Here is a 19,988-nt window from a genome sequence, read left to right as displayed (position 1 = left end):
GGCCATAAATGACATCAAGGGTCTTGGCCCTGCGCTGGGGGCTATATATACGTGATCTCATGTCATTCACAAAGTACGTACTATCTAGCACCAAGGTTGTCAGAACCGGACCGGTCATCGAACCAGCGAGCTCATCGGTTCAAGGTTTAATTGGTCGGACCGGGTTTAATCGGGATCAAACCATTTTTAATTAAATATATATTTTAATTAATATATAAATAAAAATATATGAATAATTGTTCAATATTTCATAATTTCACATATTAAAAAGATAAAATATCACAAGTAAAAATAAAATTTATAATTCAAACCAAATGGAAAATAGATGAAAAACAACAACTTTTTCTATTCCTACAACGTCGTTGTTTTGTTTCAGATTTTTGTTTTTTTAAAAAATAATTAAAACGACGTTGTTTTGCCCTTTTTCTTTAAAAAAAAAACTGCAAAACCGCTTGAATCGTCCGGCCGGTTCGACCCCGGTTCATGCATTTTTTTGCCGGTCGGTTTCTTATCCGTTTTTTGCTCAAAACCAAACCGTTTTCATGACTGGTTCACGGTCCAACCGGTCCGACCGACCAGCCGGTCCGGTCCGGTTTTGATAACCTTGTCTAGCACAGAAAACCTTCACTCCACACTTAAACTGACTTGAGCGTCGGAGTGCCTGCAGGTACACAACCCCCCTCCGCTTCAACAGGGGCAATCAAGAGCACAACGCCGGCGCGGTCGCATCTTCTGATCAGACACAATCATTAACCTTCATCATTTTCATTACCAAACCCGTAAATTCATCATCCATTTCACACCAAACTCAGAAATTTATCACCTTCATCGTCATAATTTATGAGTTTAGTGATGAAAGAGACGATGAATGTTTAAAATCTTTAATTTTATATACTAAATAGAGAGATATCTCAATAGATCAAGATATAAAAATCGACAAAGTAACTAAAATTAAGGTCAAAGGAAAACATATGACGGATGAAAAAGCTATTATTATTAAAGTTAAAGTGTTAATAAAAATAATGAACCACAAAGAATGTCACAATAGCAAAATCAAACTTATGAGTTTTATGGTGGTTTTTATTTGATTCGATTGCATTAGCATTTTTCAAAATAAAAAATTATTTTGAATTTATACGAGCAAAAATATTTTATTTCAAACACTCTACAAAAATGCTTCAACATCATAATTTTGTTGTATAAAATATTAATTAATAAATAAACAAATCTAAATTCATTGATTTTTTTCTTCTCAAAATGTATGATTAAAATATAACTTATACCCTCAACAAAACTACAATAATAAAGTTTGATGTTTCTTCTTATGAATATCTCTGTCATATAAAAAATAGGAAAATGCTAAACAGTGCCCCCGGGGCACTGGTTAAGCATGTTAAAATAGAAATTTTGTCTCGAAATGCGTGCATTCAATGCCTCAAAAGTACAAAAAGTTGTCTTTTCAATATAAATTTTATTTTTTATTTCCTTTTTAGGTATGCTTAACAAGTGCCCCGGGGGCACTGTTTAGCATGACCCTAAAAAATATACCAGAATGCTCTACTTTTATGCACATTGTGTATTCTTCTACACGTGGCAGGATGGTGCCACTGGCAATGTCACCATGGAAGAGGTGATGGGGCTACCCTAATGTCGCCATCGACTCGCCTTTTTTTTTATTAAGGGTTTGGGGTCTTGTGAATTGGCACCATCACCTCTTCCATATTGACAATGGCGCCATCCCTACTCATGCAGAAGAATGTAGAATGCGCAAAAAGTGGGGGAGTAAAGACAATATTTGAAATATAAAAAAAATAAAATAAATCATTTTTCAAGAAAATGGAGAATATGTATGATAATTTGAAATGAACCAAACAAATTCACCTTATTTTACTGAGTTTGGGTTCTCTCCATTTATTATCCCTCCATTTATTTTCCATTTGGAGAGATAGACACATTAAGAATTAGTGGGACCATGAGTCCCACTAATTTGTGGACCCCACTAATTTTTTCTTGTGTCTATCTCTCTCTAAATGGAGAATAAATGGAGAGATAATAAATGGAGAACCTGAACTCTATTTTACTTTCCTGTTTATTGAAATTTCAAAAAAAAAATTTCTGTTTCCGCTCCCTCTTCCAGACCCTGATACTGATAGAGCGATATTCACTCACATTTCAGCGGGAAAATCCAAACCCCACAGCATCAGTGGCGAGTTTCACTAACCAATGGCTGGACGCGGCATCACCGTCCTCAACGTGGCGGAGAAGCCGTCGGTGGCGAAATCGGTATCCAACATACTTTCAAGGAACCAAGGCCTTCGAGTTAGGGATGGTCGTTCTCGTTACAACAGGATCTTCGAGTTCAATTACACCATTCGCGGCCAACCTTGTAACATGCTCTTCACCTCCGTCATCGGTCATCTCATGGAACTTGAATTCGATGATCGTTACCGGAAATGGCACTCTTGTGATCCCGCCGATCTCTTCCAAGCTCCTGTTCATAAATCTGTTCCCGAGGTAACTGTTTCTCTCCCTTATTTTCGTTACTACAATGTTAATTTCTAATTTATCTGATTCTATGTGGAATTTTGATTTGCGTTGTTAACCCTAGGATAAGAAAGATATTAAGAGGACATTAGAGGAGGAAGCTAGGCGGTGTCAGTGGCTTGTGTTGTGGCTTGATTGTGATAGGGAAGGCGAGAATATTGCGTTTGAAGTTGTTGATGTTTGTACTGCGGCAAATCCTCGTCTTACTATTAAGAGAGCTCGATTTTCTGCATTGATTGACAGGTTTGATATGGTTTCGTGATGGTTTATGTTGATTTTTTTTATGTGATTATAGTGTTTGTAGTGCTGACATTTCAGATTGAAGGCGAGTGTGGTGTCCAGCTCGAAACTAACACATTAATTTAATCGCCGGTTTCTATTTGTTAGTGTTGTGTCCAGTATATGCATTTGTTTGTGGCAGTGCTTCATAATGTTTGATTGTTCGTGGTGTGATGCAGGGAAATCCATCAGGCTGTGCAGAATCTTGTTGAGCCTAATAAGTGGTTTGCTGATGCAGTGGATGCTAGGCAGGTGAGTTGCGTTTTTGACTTAGATGGTGCTGATTTTGTGTTTCAATTGAATTAAGAATTTGATGTTATTAGCTTCTATTCTATGATTTTCTTTTTACTAATAGCCAATGTATGATAATTGATATTGCTACTCTGAGAGGGTGATTGATGATTATTTATATTGTTTCTTCAGGAAATAGACCTTCGTATAGGCGCTTCGTTCACCAGATTTCAGACTATGTTAATGAAAGATGCTTTTGTCATAGATACTGTTACAGATGGCAGAAATATTGTCTTGAGTTATGGCCCTTGCCAGGTGTGATTATGTTGACAATATGACAATAGTGTGTAGTTTTTGTGGTGAGCTGGTATTGGCTTAATATGAGTTTCTATGTTGACGACAGTTCCCTACGCTTGGATTTGTTGTGGAAAGATATTGGGAGATACAAGCACATGAACCAGAAAACTTTTGGTCAATTAATTGTTCTCATAGATCAGAGGAAGGCGTTGCTACTTTCAACTGGGGGTAAGATGCAAAGCTTTTGGGGCATCCATAATTCTTGTTGAGTTTTACCAACTGCTTATACTCTGAACTCACTTGGCAGGCGGGGGCATTTGTTTGATTATACATATGCTGTCATAATATATGAGATGTGCATTGAGGAACCAACTGCAACTGTAAGTCTTCCCCAAAGTCTGTGGCTTGGCATATGCTGAACTCAACTTTTTTTTTATTAATGATACATATTACCATTCAGGTGACAAATGTTAGACAACAGGAGAAGCTGAAGTATCCTCCCCATCCTCTGAGTACTATTGAGCTTGAGAAACGGGCTTCACGATACTTCCGGATGAGCTCTGAGCACACAATGAAGGTTAGTAAATATTGAGAAATCATTTATTTCATTGTTGGTGTTTGTACTGATGAGTAATGTGCATTTCAAGTCTGCAGTAAATTCCAGGCGATTTATTTTGTTCAATTTAGACTAACTTTAGAGTTTAGAATATATAAGGGTAAGTAATGCATTTGTAGATGATGCCAAAGAAAAATCCCAAAAAACTTAAAACCCAACAGAATTCCAAACAAAACTCCTGATCCGTAACTGTGTCTGCATGCATATGTACCATGCAAGAGGTACATTTTGTTCATCAGTTTTTCTAACTGCTTTTCTGCTACTGTATTCAGTCATTGGACAATTGTTCTGTTTATGTGTATTTCTGTTTGTCATGATGCGGTGAATCAATACATTAAGCCACACAATTAATGTGCTTACAATTAGCGACATGAATTTTTTATTCCAATTTCCAACTTTTTATTTTTCATAGTTTTACGGGTTTCATTGTTTTTATATGCGTCTCTTTCTTATTCCTTATTTAATTATCTATAGGTGGCAGAAGAACTTTACCAAGGTGGTTTCATCAGTTATCCTCGAACAGAAACTGATAACTTTTCTTCAAGGACTGATTTGCATGTGGGTAACTTTTGTTTTCTGTTCCAAGCACACATAATTATCACAGTTAGGCATCTCATATAGATTTGGAGAACATGCTGTTTGACATGGATTTTGGTGAGGTGTTCTTTATGTCACAATTAAGGTGGAAAATGGAGTGTTTATCACTTTGGATGTTGCTGGAAATTCATTAGAATATAATATGTGTATATGACTACTTGTAGATACTTTAAGAATGGATTGGACCAAATGATATATCATTAGACGAAGTATTTTTAGGACATTGCAACATCAATTGATCCATTTTATATCATTTTTATTTTTATAATTTGTAATATACAATCATAAAATATATGGCTTTTAAGTGATTTAGGACAATCTGTCCTTTGAAGCCACTATACTAATACTAAATTCTGACATTTTCACCTGCATTATTCAGCTTGTACTGTAGTCTGTATTAACAATATTGTTGTTTCACCCTTGTTAATCTATTTATTTTTTCCCAAGTGTCTGACCTTTGTTCCTCTTTGTATTATTATCTCATTCAATTGTAGGCAATTGTACAAGAACAACAAGGGCATCCTGAATGGGGAACATATGCACAGCGGTTGTTGGACCCTGGGGCGGGACTTTGGAGAAACCCTAGAGGTGGTGGACACGATGACAAGGCCCATCCACCCATCCACCCCACTAAATTCTCTGCCGGAGAATCAGGATGGAGCCAAGACCACCGTGTCAGACATGACTGCTTATGCTTACAACTTCTTTTACTTTAAAACCATGCTTTTTACTTTACCATTCTTATTTATGTTATTTCTCAAATGACAACAGAGACTGTATGAATTGGTTGTTCGCCACTTCCTGGCATGTGTCTCAAAGCCGGCTGTTGGAGCCGAAACCACAGTGGAAATTGATATTGCTGGTGAACTATTTTCTGCATGTGGGAGGGTGATTCTAGAGGTCAGATTTCTCAGTCGCTATGCATATATTTGGCTTCTAGAATTTACGTCATTTGACTTGGTTGATTTGATAAGCATGCTTTAGACAGGAATTATGTGATGTAGGAACTTTTTTTTCTGCTTCGAAAACAAACAGGTTTTCGGTCAAGTATGCGGTGCAGACAAATTTTTTGGACCTTATATGAGATTAGGACGACATAAGATAAACCATAATTTGTTAAATCTTTTAAAAGTAATAAATGAGGGATGTCTTGCATTGTTCCCCAATTTTCTGCTGCCGTTGTTGGAGAATGGATAGCATTCAGTTGCTCCATGTGGATTTCCTCGTTGGTATGAAGTCTTTTTTCTTCCTAAAAAATATGAAGTTCCAATTAATATGCTGCATTTATATAAGAGTAGAATGGTAGAAATACTTGAAAGGAGACATTCAGAAAATTTCAATTCTTTATGCAAGGGAAAACCCTAGATAAAGAATTTTTTACTTTAGGTTTTTTGTTTGTAATAATCTAATAATAATACAATAAACATCCACAACATTATTTTATTTATCTTTCTGTTCACCGAAGGGATTTCCTTTCTTCTCAAGTTCTTACTCTATCTGCTATTCTCTTTGAATATCTTTGCTGTCTATCAATAACTTTCTATCTCCATGCCCATTTCTTCTCAGGGTCCAACTTTTGTTACCAAAATGCAATATTTCAAAATAAAAAAGAATTAAAAAAAATCCTTTTCTCCTAAAAATAAGAGTGAATTGCAGTCCAATCAGCTAGATTGTGCAGATTGTCAAAACGAAATCGAAAAGATCTCCTTATTCTTTAATGCTACAACCGGCTAATCATTATGATTTTAACCTTTTCAGCTCACCTCTTTGGAACTGTGTTTGGCTCTTCATTTTTTGCCATAGTACTATTTCAATCATTAAAATTTTGTTTTCTATTGTAACAAAGACCGCTTATTCTTGCAGCCTCTATTATTCAGTATTATTGAAGTCCGTAATTATTTTTGTCATAGCTACCATTTTACAAACATTGAAACTATGTAATTATGATTATATCATTGAATTTCTTCTACGAATAACTAAAGTTCACAAAGAAGTGTGATAAAATGTATGCATTTTCTTGCTGCATTTTTTAACCAAATTCCAATAAAGGTGTGGGAAAGTTACAAATGTTCTGATTATATTGTATTGGTTGGTTTTAATTTGAACAGAAAAACTACTTGGATGTCTATCCCTATGAATCTTGGGGTGGATCAATGATTCCACCATATACTATCGATCAACAGGTTTGCCTTTATTCATCACATCAGATTATATGCAACATCCCTTGATTTTGTTTTGATTATTCTGTTGTATTTTTTTCTTCATATTATATCTAGTTATTATTATTCCCATTGCAAGCTGTTCACTATCCTAAATCCCAGATTCCTGATGGAATTCTACACCAAACAAATTCCAGAATCCTTGGTTTACAAAAAATATCATACTGATATTCTTGTGTAAGCGGCACCATTACATTTTGTGCCTATTCGATGCTGAAAATTTAGATGTTTGACAAATTTTTTCTTCATGACCAAAATATTTTGCAAGTAGTTAGCCTAAGCATATATTTTGCAAGTAGTAAGCCTAAGCATCAATGTTAAAATGCCAATAAAGTCTGAGAAAGCTTATGTATATTTTACTATATTTTTAATTTTTAATTTTATTTTTACCTTCTTTTCAGCATTTTAACTAAAGGATCGCTTTTGGTTTTTAAACTCAAACTACATTTTCTTATTGTATATAAATATTATTTAAATGAAGGATACTAGATAAAGGACTATCATCATTAAGCATAACAACATTATAATTAGGCAAAATCTTTTCATAATGACTGCCATCAGTCCACTAGACAGACAAATTACCATTTTTCCTTGCATATTCTACAAAATGGAGTTAGCTAGGGTATGCTTCGGAACATATGCATCACTAGGTCCAATTTCTAAAAAATAATTGTTAGATACTTTTTTTGATATATTTTTGTTATAATCCATGGGTTTTGAGTACACTGTCTGCAAATTGCATCTGAGCCCAATAAATAAGTATTCATGACAGAGCTATTGATTTTGATACTACAGTTCATTCCAACAACATTGACCCTTGATCCAGGAGTAACCAGACCGCCACCTCTTCTTAGTGAAGCTGATTTGCTGAGTTGTATGGACAAGGCAAGAATGATATTGAATCTTACAGACTGAATCATATAATTAGCCATATGATCATTTCCTGCCTGTAAGGCAAAGTATGTTTTATTAAATATTAACGATTGTATAGGAGGGCATTGGTACGGATGCTACAATGCATGATCACATCAAGAAGCTGCTTGATCGATTTTATGCAACTAAGGATGCTAGCATGCGTTTCACACCAACTAATCTGGTAAGCTCTTACTGTTGATTTTGAAAAGAAAAAAAAGAAGACATTTTCCTTCTTTATTGTGACTGATCTCCAATCTCCATGCCATTTTTTTGTGGGTTGTCGACTTTTTTTACTGCTGTTATGAGAAGTTACCATGTAAGGTTAGAAGAGGATATAGTGAGTAATATTAATGAACCATTATATGAATAATTCTCTTTAATGAAAGTGATATTATATTCACTGTTGGAGCATTATTCTACAAATTTGTGATGGTAACTGAATGCTTACATTAAGTTGTCAACCGTATATAGGTTGACAGCTCCATTACTTTGAACACGAAGATTACTGTAACCTCTATAGGAGAAATAACTATGATATTTGTAAACTAGAACTGATGATATCATATATGACCTGAATTAAGTTTGACAATCTAATATAGTTACATTACACGAGCAGAGAATATTTCTATCACAGACAGGAGATCTGCATAAAATTGTTTTCCCCTATAACATGGTACAGGGGCATTGGTTATCCTGCTACCATTCCTTGTCATTTTATTTTCTATAGATCTGCAAAACAGAGTGACATTGACATGAGCATGGTTATTGATCTGCAGATATGCTGTAAATTATATAAGTTTTACTTGTGTCAAGTTTTTCTTCATGTTAATGCTTGAAGAATCTTTTCTTCTTAATTGCGTAGCTATAATGTATTTAGTTCTCAAAGATGTAGTTGTGCTGTTATAAGAAGTTAGCAGTCCATACAAAATAATGAAGTATGCTATTTTTCATAAGCTGTATTTTTTGCTGATCATGGATATTTGATATTATTGTAGGGTGAGGCACTTGTTATGGGATATGATGACATGGGGTAAGTAATTTCTTTTATTTAAAAAATATCTCTTGTCTCACTCAAGTGGATGACTAGATTTTATAATCTCTTCATGATAAAAATTGTCAGTTTGGTGGAATTGATTTTTGAAAATATTAAAACGAGGAATTCTTGGTTGGTAGATATATTTCTAGTTTAGGAACAAGCTTTGGTCCCTGTGAGCACAACTCAGTTGGTAAGGACATTGCATGTAGTATGCAGGGACCGGGGTTCGAACCCTGGTACACCCACTTATTCATCTCAAAAGGTGAAATTCTAGCCACTAGGCTACTTGCCCAAAAAACACGGAACATGCTTGTTCTAATATGAACAAGTGAGGCAAGTCTTTCACCATGCGCAAACTTGTTTTCACCATTGGATCAATACATCTTACCATTGGATCAATATGTCACATCACATATCGTTTGATCCAATGGTGAAACTTATTAATCCAATGGTGAAAACAAGCTTATGCACGGTACAAGACTTGTCTCACTTATGCACTATGACTTGGCCTTAGGAAGAAATGAACAATTAACCATTCACCTATAGACATGTTCAAGATTTCACTCCCCGTTATGATTCCGTTGGTTAATGATGTTAAAAAAGTGGTTAATAGATATATTTCGAGACCGGCAAGGATGGAATGCACTAAGACTATGAAGGATATTTGCTAAACTTGACACATTTCACAAATTAATATTTGATCCCCAACCTTAATCTATAGTATTTTTGTACTAATTTTTGGCTCCTCGTTCTCGGGGAACGTTCAATATAGTCACACATATCCTGCAATATCTTGTTGACATTGTCTAGAACTGTCATGAAATACCTAATGAGATTAAAGAGTTTATCAATAGACTTAGTCTATCCTGGCATGATCTTTGATCTGCTATATAACCATGTAAATATTTACACAAGATCAACAAGGCTGGCTTCAAGCACTAAAATGTGTGGCTCCTTTAGTCGGTCCTTGGGCCGGATACCAAATTTTCAAAAAAAAAAACCTGACCTTAAGGTGTTCACTTCGAGTTATTTGCTTTCAAGCCATCTATTTTATTAGTATTTCAGCTTTTTGACACTTAGGACCGGGAGGAATTATTTTCCCTTGATTCCTTCTTCCCAACATAAGGGTTTAGATTAAAATAGTTTGTCATTAGACGTGGGCGTGGTTCATAATTGGATTTTGCATTGTGGTTTGATTAATGCAGCTGACCTCACCTAGTAGGAAAATGATTTTGTTGTTGTATAATAATGCTCAATTAGCTTATTTAGTAAAAAAGGGTCTCTAGTTTGTGTTTAATTCCAACATATGATTTTACATTTTCTGCTTTCTTCCTATGGTTACAACTCAGTATTCACTGTTTGTTCCACACGAGCACTCTATCTACCTAGTCACTTTGGTTAAAGAGATTGCCATTTGCATTAAAAGAGTCTCTGTACCGAACACAGATTCTGTTGTGCATTTTTCTTACTCTATCTGCAAGGTTTCAGGTATAAACTATGGAAACCATATCTTAGAGCAGTTATGGAACGCGATATGAAATCAGTCAGTGAAGGGACTAAAAGCAAAGCTGAAGTTTTGGATACTAGTTTGCAGCAGATGAAAGATTGTTTCTTAGATGTATGCTGCTATTTCATTCTTTCTTGTTTTTTTTTTTTGACGAAACATTCTTTCTTGTTAATTATTAGTTTTTAGTGATCAAGATTTGGTTCTTTTGTTAGTTTTATTATTGCATCTTTTGAACCCTTATTTAAAAATATGTCATTTATTTTTGCATTGGGATGACAAACCTTTATGTATTTAGTATTTTACAGCAATTGTAGTTTATTGAGGTAGTTTCTTGCTCATTGATGAAATGTGAAGGTAATAAGAAGAATTTCTCTTATATCTTGTAAATTTCTTCCCACTTCAAGATATTTTTCTTCTGCTTTAAGTACCTCACTCTCCTTTATACTTTTGCATATTCTATTCATATGTTCTCTTTCCTTCTTGAAATTTGGTATATAAATCCCATTCCTCTTTAGACAGAAACAATATAAATCTTATCGCCAGAATTTCTGCACAATATAAGTATTGTACCAAACCTTTATTCACTGTTTTGATGCTTCCTGCAATAAACTGGACTTGTGGCTTTTCTCCACAAGTCTTGGGATTTTGAACAAAATAAAAATTTCAAATACATTATCTTTTTATGTATTCACAACATTAATTTTGGTAAGTAAATGCAAGCTAGAAGAAACTGATATGTATTAATTTAATATTCATTTAAGTAGGTTTTCCATGCCATCTGGCGTACACAATTTTTTTCCTTCTGATTATAGACAACGTGACCTTCAATAATTGATAACTTGTAAATAAACGCAGGCAAGATTAAATAAAGTGAAACTTTTAGAAGCCATGGCAATATTTTTCGAAAGGTAGTTATCCTCGCACCTCCAGCCTCATGGATTCCTTATGTAAAATGTTAATGGATCTTCAACCACTGTTGCAGATCAAATAGAGTTGGCAGCGAGGAGCAGAATGCAACTGGGGAAGTTGTTCGACGGTGTGGACTTTGCCAGGAATCAGATATGGTGCTAAAGAAAAACCGAGTATGTTTTTATGTAGTTGTGGTTTCCGTGGTGGAAATAATGGTATTTCATGAACAAAGTTATGACATTTTTGTGGTGATTTTAATATTTTGTTATTGTGGGTATTATTTGGGAATCAAATAAATGGCTCAAATATGTACCATTATTTTGCTGGATCGTAGCAGTTAATCAATTACACTGTCAACAATAAGGAATGTAGTTGTCCTTTCTTTTATTGGAAACCTTCAAAGAAAATTTGTTCTCTGTGATATATCTAGTTGATATAAGATTGAATTATGAAATCATTTATACTTGAATTACAGATGAATTTTGTCATGTTTATATTTTAAGTACATTGTGCGTGAGGGCATGCTTAATCATAATCTTGATATTGTACTTTAAATATTTTATCTGATTAAAGATTAATATTATATTAATATTTATCAGGATGGCAATTTTATGGTTGGATGCTTGGGTTACCCTCAGGTTGGTTTTATTTATTTATTTATTTATTTTTTTACCTTTTTTAATTTCTTTCCAGTTTCCTGTTAAGTTCTCTATCATAAAAATGCTACAACTTTTTACACTTGGAATTGACAATAAACCATGCCCCCTCTTCTCCCTTCTATAAGGCGAATAAAAAATATATTATTAGAAAGAAAAGAATTGGTACGAACAAAAAAAATGGGGATACAAATTCTTCCTGTGCAATGACATGAACTACTTTCTTTTATTGGAAACCTTCAAAGAAAAATTGTTCTCTTTTACACCTTTGGCCGTGTAGATAAATTCTCAGTAGTTAAAAGTTGTCAAAGATATCTATTTTTTGTCCCTTCTCTCTGAATTGAATTTTGAAAAAGGAAAGTTTTATATGCGGTTTTTCTCCCTCACTGTCCCTATTTCTCTTGGATATAACTGATTGGCACTAAAATAAATTTGTCTTGTCTTTATCATAAACAGTGTAGAAGTGTTGTCTGGCTCCCTGGATCAGTATCAGAAGCGGTTGTGACCACCAATACTTGCAACAATTGCACTCCTGGTTTGTGATTCTACAGATTGCATTATGATACATGATTAGCTTCTTACTGAATAAAATACATCAGTGGCATGCATGCTAATGCATGGTTTTGCCTCTTTCTCTACCTCCATTTTTAAATTTAAAAACTTGTGAGCGTTTATTATTCTTGTGAAATGTTGATTTTATTTTTCCTTTCAATTCTGAAATATTGGAGAATTTATTATTCTTGTTAGAATATATATAAAAGGTATATCTAATGTCTTATATTATAGGTCCTGTTTACCTGATTCAATTCAAGTTTCGGCAACTGGAAATACCACCAAACTACGATGTCAACCATCTGGGTAGGTGCATGTCCTTTTTATGATGAATTTTCTTGATATTTTCAATTTTGAGATTGCATTCGTTACTTTTTAAATGTATGGTAGACCTCTACATTTTTTAAATCCCAATCTGGTGACTAAATTTGTTAGAAGTTTGCATGATTTGAAAATTAATTTTTCCCATAATTTAATTTTTTATTATTTTCCAAAGGAGCAATTGGAAAGAGAAGAATATGAAAAATGATTCTTTGAATTGGTTCTTCAACATATAAATTCATTCACATTGATGACAGCTACTTGAACCCTTTATAGTTGAAACACTTACATTTTGTAAATACATGTATTATTATAGGTTGCATTGGTGGCTGTGACGAGATTCTTACACAGTTGACAGAAATATGTGGCACAGGCTCTCGCATGCCAGGTTTGTATGGATGGCTAAGTAATTAGTAGTAACACTCGAAAATATATTTGGATCTTACATATATTTCATATGAAATACTGGCTCAATGTAACCTACGGTTGAATTGAAATTGACTGTGTTAATAGCAGTTCAGCCTGCTGATAACAGCTGCACACAACGTAGAGTTGTCAGTAATATAGCGTTTACTCACTCACCTATCAGTGTCAGTAACAATGAGATTCCACTGGGCTGTTACAAAGTTATATATACCTTTACATTCTGTTCACAAGTTAAATTAATAATGAAAGAATATAGTTGGGTTCAAGACCCTTAGATTTTTGTGGGTTGAGATTGCTATGTACTTTTAATTTAATCAATGTGGTTATATAGCTTTACTTGCTCACTTTATAGACAAAAACTAACTCACTTTAGAGTAGCCTTCTTTATGTTTTCCCTCATTATCTTTCACTTTGTTTCTCTTAGTCTCCTGATAATTAATAGGTTGAACAATACCTGTAAGCATGTAAAACTAACGACATAACCTTTGTATATACTACGATTCCTACAAAATTTATTAATGACATTAAAAACATTTTTTAGGAGATGTTAAGATTTTTTTATGGATATTGTTATGGCCCTTAAGCAAGCTTTTATGCATGGGTACTTTTATTTTACTTTTTTTTTTGTTATTCAGCACAAAATGAGTTTTTATAGAATTTTGTGGTCACAAGTCAGTGACATTAACCTGTGAAAAATTCTCTTTGGGCCCCTCAATATGGCTTTGAAAATTTTGGGGGCCTTAGAGCATATTGAGGGGCCTAAAGAGAATTTTTCTTAACTTGTTTACTGCCGTTCTAATTGTTTTCGTGGATAAGTATTAGAATCCAATGATTATACCTTTTGCATCAACCAGCAAGAGCTCGAGGACCTACTGCACCAACCAGCAACACCAATCAACCAGCAAGAGCTCGAGGACCTACTGCATCAACCAGCAACGCCAATCATACCAACCCAAGGCAAGCTGTTTGTTTGCACTGTCAAGAAACAGGACATTCTTCTAATGAGTGTCCTTCACAGACTCGACGTTCCAGGAATGCCCAATATCCTGGAATGAACCAACAAAGTGGTAAGATCTCTTGAATTTCAAAATGCCATAATAGTGTTGACAGCCTAGAGAAATAAGAAATGTATCTTCTGGTCATTTTAGTGTTGACGTTGGGAAATGAGCAAGCAGTGATCCTGGCTCTGTATTTAGTTATACGCAAATGTTAATTTTGGATTCTATAGATGAATTGGTGAATTATTTTTTGTTGTAAATAAATAGTAAATATTCTATTATTAGGAGTAATCTTCTATTAGTAATTTGTATTCGGCCCATGAGCCCATTAGGTTAGAATAGCCTATATAAACACATTAGTGATTGTAAATTATTCATAACTTGAAATATAATAATATATTCAGTTTTCACATGGCATCAGAGCTCTCGTTCTTTGAGGGCCTTGCTTCCGCATAAACCCTAGCCGCCTTCATTGCGGTCATAAACCCTAATTGCCTTCATTGCAGGATTAGGATTTGTTACTACTGCCTTTATTGCAGTTTCAGCAAACAGTTGCGAAATCACTGTTCACGTGGCCCTGTCAACACGCGTACTGTTCCTGCGTCACTGTTCAGTCAAAAAAAAAAAAAACTTGGATTTTTTGCTATTTTGTTCTCCTTATTAAGAGAATCACATGACATCGGTCAATATGTCAAAAAAAGGATTTGTTCCACTCAACCAAGATGAAATAAAGATGTTGAAATCTTTTCTTAGTGAATTGGAGACACCAACAACGGTTACAACTTCTCTGGCATATTCAGGTATGTTTCCGTTTCCACTTTCTCTTGGTAAGTCTCAATTTTCTGTTGGATTTAATGCTTCGGACAAACCCTATAACCAATATTGGATACTGGATTCTGGAGGCACTGACCACATGACACCCTTACCCACACAATTTTCCACTTATTCACCTTGTCTCAGTAACAAGAAAATATCCACAGCAGATGGTACCCTTTTAACTGTAGCAGGTCAAGGAGATATCCAAATAAGTCCATCTATAATCCTACGAAATGTCCTTCACATTCCCAAATTGTCTACTAGCCTAATTTCCATACAAAAACTCACCAAAAACCTATCATGTAATGCTATTTTTTATGACAATGCTTGTGTTTTTCAAGATAAGCATTCGGGGAGGACAATTGGAAATGCGAGAGAATTGAATGGTCTTTATTACTTGGATAACCAAAATCTCCCCCCAAATCCACTCAACAACAACAACTCACTTTTTTCGGAATCAATTAAGACCAACAGGGAGAAGGTCTTTCTATACCACCGTCGTCTTGGTCATCCTTCATTTAGAGTCATGAAACAAATATTTCCTTCCTTTTGTAAAAATTTAGATGTTGAGAGTCTTTGTTGTGAGGTGTGTGAACTTGCTAAACACAAACGTGCCTCTTTTCCGGTCAGTAACAAAGTGAGTACTTCTCCATTTTATTTAATTCATACTGATGTGTGGGGTCCTTCTAATGTTCCAAATATATCGGGTGCTCGATGGTTTGTAACCTTCATCGATGATTGCACTCGGGTTACATGGGTCTACTTACTAAGACAAAAGTCCGAGGTTACCTCTGTGTTTCTACATTTCTTCTCATTGGTAAAAAACCAGTTTGGAGTGAGTATTAAGAGGGTCAGGTCTGATAATGCCAAAGATTACTTCAATCAAGGACTTAATTCCTTTTGTCAAAAATAGGGTATTATTCATGAGTCCTCTTGTGTCAAAACACCCCAACAAAATGGGATTGCTGAGAGAAAAAACAGGCATTTGTTAGATCAAACATGTGCTATATTATTCCAAAATAAGGTTCCCAAGAAGTATTGGGGAGAGGCGGTTTTAACCGCATCGTATCTCATAAATCGTTTACCTTCTAGTGTCCTTGCCTCTAAAACTCCTATGGAGGTTCTATCCTCATTTTATCCTGATGTGTCCACCTCTTGTAATCTAATTCCTAGAATATTTGGGTGTAAGTCGTTCGTCCATATCCATAGTGATGGTAGAGGGAAACTTGATCCTAGAGCCTTAAAGTGTGTCTTTATAGGGTATTCTTCCACCCAAAAGGGTTACAAATGTTATCATCCACCGTCTAATAAATTCTTTGTCTCTCGAGATGTCACCTTTCATGAACAAGAAAGTTACTTCGCTCAAACTCATCTTCACGGGGAGAGCACAAGTGAGGAAGATGAGTCTCTTATACTTCCTGACCTTAATCTCGGACCAGAAGTTGAGGCTGAAACTAGAAGTGACAATGTTGAGACTGAAATTGATCCTAAAATGTTGAAACTAGAGGTGACAATGTTGAGACTGAAATTGATTCCGAAAAAGATGGAAATGTTGGTGTTGATGTAAGATATGGGAAGAATTTAGTATACACAAGGAAAAAGAATATCATTCCTGAATCTACTCATATCCATGAATCCAATCCAACATTACATGAAGAAACTTTCCTTGACCCTTCAAAATCTAGTGATTCAATTTCCGAATTTTCTCCTGTTCAGGTACCAGAATCTAGCTCAACCTTACAAGAACCCAACCCGATAAAACATAAAAAACCAAAATCAAGAGAAGTAACACCAATATACTCTAAAGACTCGCATCTCCCAATTGCCCATAGGAAAGAAACTAGAACCTGCACCAACAAGCCACTTTACCCTCTATCCAATTACTTATGCTTTGAACAATTATCAACTACCCATAAAGCCTTCCTCACAAGTCTAAACACTACCACAATACCTACTTCCTTGTCTGAGGCATTGTCTGACAGGAAATGGAAACAAGCCATGGATTTGGAAATGGAGGCACTTGAGAATTGGTCTCTCTACCAAATGGAAAGAAACCTGTAGGGTGCAAATGGGTATACACTGTAAAATACAAGGCTGATAGATCTATTGAGAGGTACAAGGCAAGATTGGTAGCCAAAGGGTTCACTCAGACTTATGGAATAGATTACTCAGAGACATTTGCTCCAGTTGCAAAAATGAATACTGTTAGGGTGATATTATCTTTAGCAGCTAATTACAATTGGAACTTGCAGCAATTTGATGTAAAAAATGCTTTCCTTCATGGAGAACTTGAAGAAGAGATCTACATGGATGTACCCCCTGGATATCGTGAAGATATTGCTGCCAACACCGTGTGTAAGTTAAAAAAGGCTTTATATGGACTAAAGCAATCACCACAAGCTTGGTTTGGAAGATTCACTAAAGTTATGGTTGGTTTGGGCTTCAAACAAAGTCAAGGAGACCATACTTTATTTGTTAAACACTCTGAGTTAGGGGGAGTCACAGTGTTATTGGTGTATGTGGACGACATTATCGTAACAGGCGATGATGAAGAGGAGCAGCAAATGTTAAGTCAACACTTAGCCAAGGAATTTGAGATTAAGACCTTGGGAAAATTGAAGTATTTTTTGGGAATAGAAGTGGCTCACTCTAAGAAAGGAATTTTCATATCCCAACAAAAATACATTACCGACCTTTTGCAAGAGACTGGCAAGACAGCATGCAAGCCTGCATGTACACCAATTGATCCAAATATAAAGTTGGGGAATGCAGAAGAAGATGTTGCGGTTAATAAGGAAATGTATCAAAGATTGGTCGGCAAACTGATATATTTATCACATACTAGACCTGATGTTGCTTTTGCTGTAAGCTTGGTCAGCCAATTCATGCACCAACCAAAGGAGATTCATCTACAAGCTGCACTCCGAATTGTTCAATATTTGAAAGGAACTCCAGGTAGAGGAATTTTGTTCGAACGAAATGGAAGTGTGGGACTTGAAGCATATACTGATGCTGACTATGCAGGGTCAATTGTGGATAGGAGATCAACTACAGGATATTGCACTTTTTTAGGTGGAAATCTTGTGACTTGGAAGAGTAAAAAACAAAGCGTGGTATCCAGATCTAGTGCTGAAGCAGAGTTTAGGGCAATGGCACAAGGTATATGTGAATTACTATGGCTGAAAAGCATCTTGGAAGACTTGAGGATAAAGAGTGATGAACCAATGAAACTCTATTGTGATAATAAATCTGCTATTAGCATAGCTCATAATCCAGTGCAACATGATAGGACCAAACATATTGAAGTTGACCGACACTTCATCAAAGAAAAATTAGATAGTGGTCTAATTTGCACTCCATATGTCTCTTCCCAAGGCAACCTTGCAGATCTTCTAACTAAGGGGCTGAACGGCAATAACTTTGAAAGAATTGTTTCCAAGTTGGGAATGATAAATATTCATTCACCAGCTTGAGGGGGAGTGTTGTAAATAAATAGTAAATATTCTATTATTAGGAGTAATCTTCTATTAGTAATTTGTATTCGGCCCATGAGCCCATTAGGTTAGAATAGCCTATATAAACACATTAGTGATTGTAAATTATTCATAACTTGAAATATAATAATATATTCAGTTTTCACATTTTTCATAAGTGGTTATTAATTCTCTGGGTTTAGACTGACATTTACATGTGATAATTGATGGTCCCTAGAGACAAATCTGTCCTATCCTAGCTTAACTATGTTATTAATGCGCGACGAATTTTAATAATGCTGCACAAAGTGTTGATATTTAAATCACTTATCTTGTTATACATTTTTCCGTCATTGTTTAGCAGCTGTCAAAATTGAAATTTAAGTGAATGTATCTTATAATAAACTTTTACACAATGCAGGTGAATCTTCTGTTTCATGCAGCTCATGTGGAGCACCATGTGTTTTGCGAACTGCAAATACAGCAAATAACAGGGGCAGGAAGTTCTACTCATGTCAATCACAGGAGTGCAATTTCTTTGTGTACGTGAACTCCCCGAGTTGATGTTAATTTCAATTTTATTTAAGAGACGTCCTCTGTTTTAATTGTATGTCAAAAAGCTTGGGAACAAAACACATTGCATGGTTGAAATAGCTATTTGCTCATGTAAATCTTATCACCTCTATTACAGATGGGAGGATAACCTCAACAATGGCAGTGGAGGAAGAAGTTTTACACGTTCAAATAGTAGTACTCCAACACCCAGCCGTGGTCGAAATGGTGGCCGTGGACCTCGTGGTAGGGGACGGAGTGGATCTAATTCTTCTAATGGGACATTTGTGACAGCCACTGGGGATCCTGTTTCTGGTAGAAGGTGCTATACATGTGGTGATCCATCTCATTTTGCTAATGTCTGCCCCAATCGTGGACTCTGATCTCTCTTAATGATTCTCATCAGCCATATAGTAGGAAAACTTGGTGGGACATCCAGCAGACCAGAACCTCTATTTTGGAAGTGTTTTAGAAGCACTAATACAGTAATTATGTCAAATATGGCATCATTGTATGTAATACATTGTACTGGTTCTAATATGCCAACGCTAACAGTCGATTATTTTGTTGCGTTCATTTGTTCATAGTTCATCTTTGGCATAAAGGTACTTGTAGAATTTGCTTACTGAAAACCATGAATTATTTAAGCGTCATTTTCAATTACAGCTTTTTAGGGTAGGGGGAAGATATAATCCCGGATTCCACGACTTACGGAATACATGTATACCCTGGAAGCCATTTGATAGTTTGTGGTGTAACAAAGAGGATATCGGGACATTTTGAATATAACCGAAATTTTTTCATTGATGTTGGGGTTGAAGATAGTGTTAGAACCAAGGTTATCAAAACCGGACCGGACCGGTCGGACCGTGAACCGGTCATGAAAACGGTTCGGTTTTGAGCAAAAAACGGATAGGAAACCGACCGGCAAAAAAACGCGTGAACCGGGGTCGGACCGGGTCGAACTGACGAACCGGCCGGGCGGTTCAAGCGGTTTTGCAAATTTTTTTATTTTTTTTTAAAAAAAGGGCAAAACGACGTCGT

At 35.4% G+C, this 19,988-nt stretch overlaps 1 protein-coding gene across 1 annotated transcript; it reads left to right on the top strand.

Annotated features, from left to right (window-relative positions):
* Nucleotides 1-2,034: 2,034 nt before the first annotated feature.
* Nucleotides 2,035-19,751, top strand: LOC123913903 (DNA topoisomerase 3-alpha). The gene is made up of 24 exons (XM_045964812.1): nt 2,035-2,514; nt 2,609-2,787; nt 3,003-3,075; nt 3,247-3,369; nt 3,458-3,579; nt 3,659-3,731; nt 3,812-3,928; nt 4,442-4,525; nt 5,059-5,238; nt 5,336-5,464; nt 6,673-6,747; nt 7,579-7,668; nt 7,775-7,879; nt 8,694-8,728; nt 10,223-10,352; nt 11,097-11,149; nt 11,224-11,323; nt 11,750-11,788; nt 12,263-12,341; nt 12,593-12,664; nt 12,996-13,067; nt 13,960-14,172; nt 18,814-18,934; nt 19,084-19,751. Exons 1-24 carry the CDS (start codon nt 2,224-2,226, stop codon nt 19,325-19,327), a joined length of 2,799 nt encoding a protein of 932 aa, XP_045820768.1. The 5' UTR covers nt 2,035-2,223; the 3' UTR covers nt 19,328-19,751.
* The last annotated feature ends 237 nt before the right edge of the window (nt 19,752-19,988 follow it).

Source organism: Trifolium pratense, linkage group LG3 (assembly GCF_020283565.1).
Source record: "Trifolium pratense cultivar HEN17-A07 linkage group LG3, ARS_RC_1.1, whole genome shotgun sequence".
NCBI lineage: Eukaryota > Viridiplantae > Streptophyta > Magnoliopsida > Fabales > Fabaceae > Trifolium > Trifolium pratense.
Note: the sequence above shows the minus strand (reverse complement) of the source record. Positions and strands in the feature narration are given on the sequence as shown.

Excerpts from the sequence above, each read along its gene's own strand:
- LOC123913903 (XM_045964812.1), top strand. The coding sequence starts at position 2,224 with ATGGCTGGACGCGGCATCACCGTCCTCAACGTGGCGGAGAAGCCGTCG. Across the intron at positions 3,732-3,811 it reads TTGAGGAACCAACTGCAACT|GTGACAAATGTTAGACAACA; the intron begins GTAAGTCTTCCC and ends ATTACCATTCAG. Across the intron at positions 4,526-5,058 it reads CTTCAAGGACTGATTTGCAT|GCAATTGTACAAGAACAACA; the intron begins GTGGGTAACTTT and ends ATTCAATTGTAG.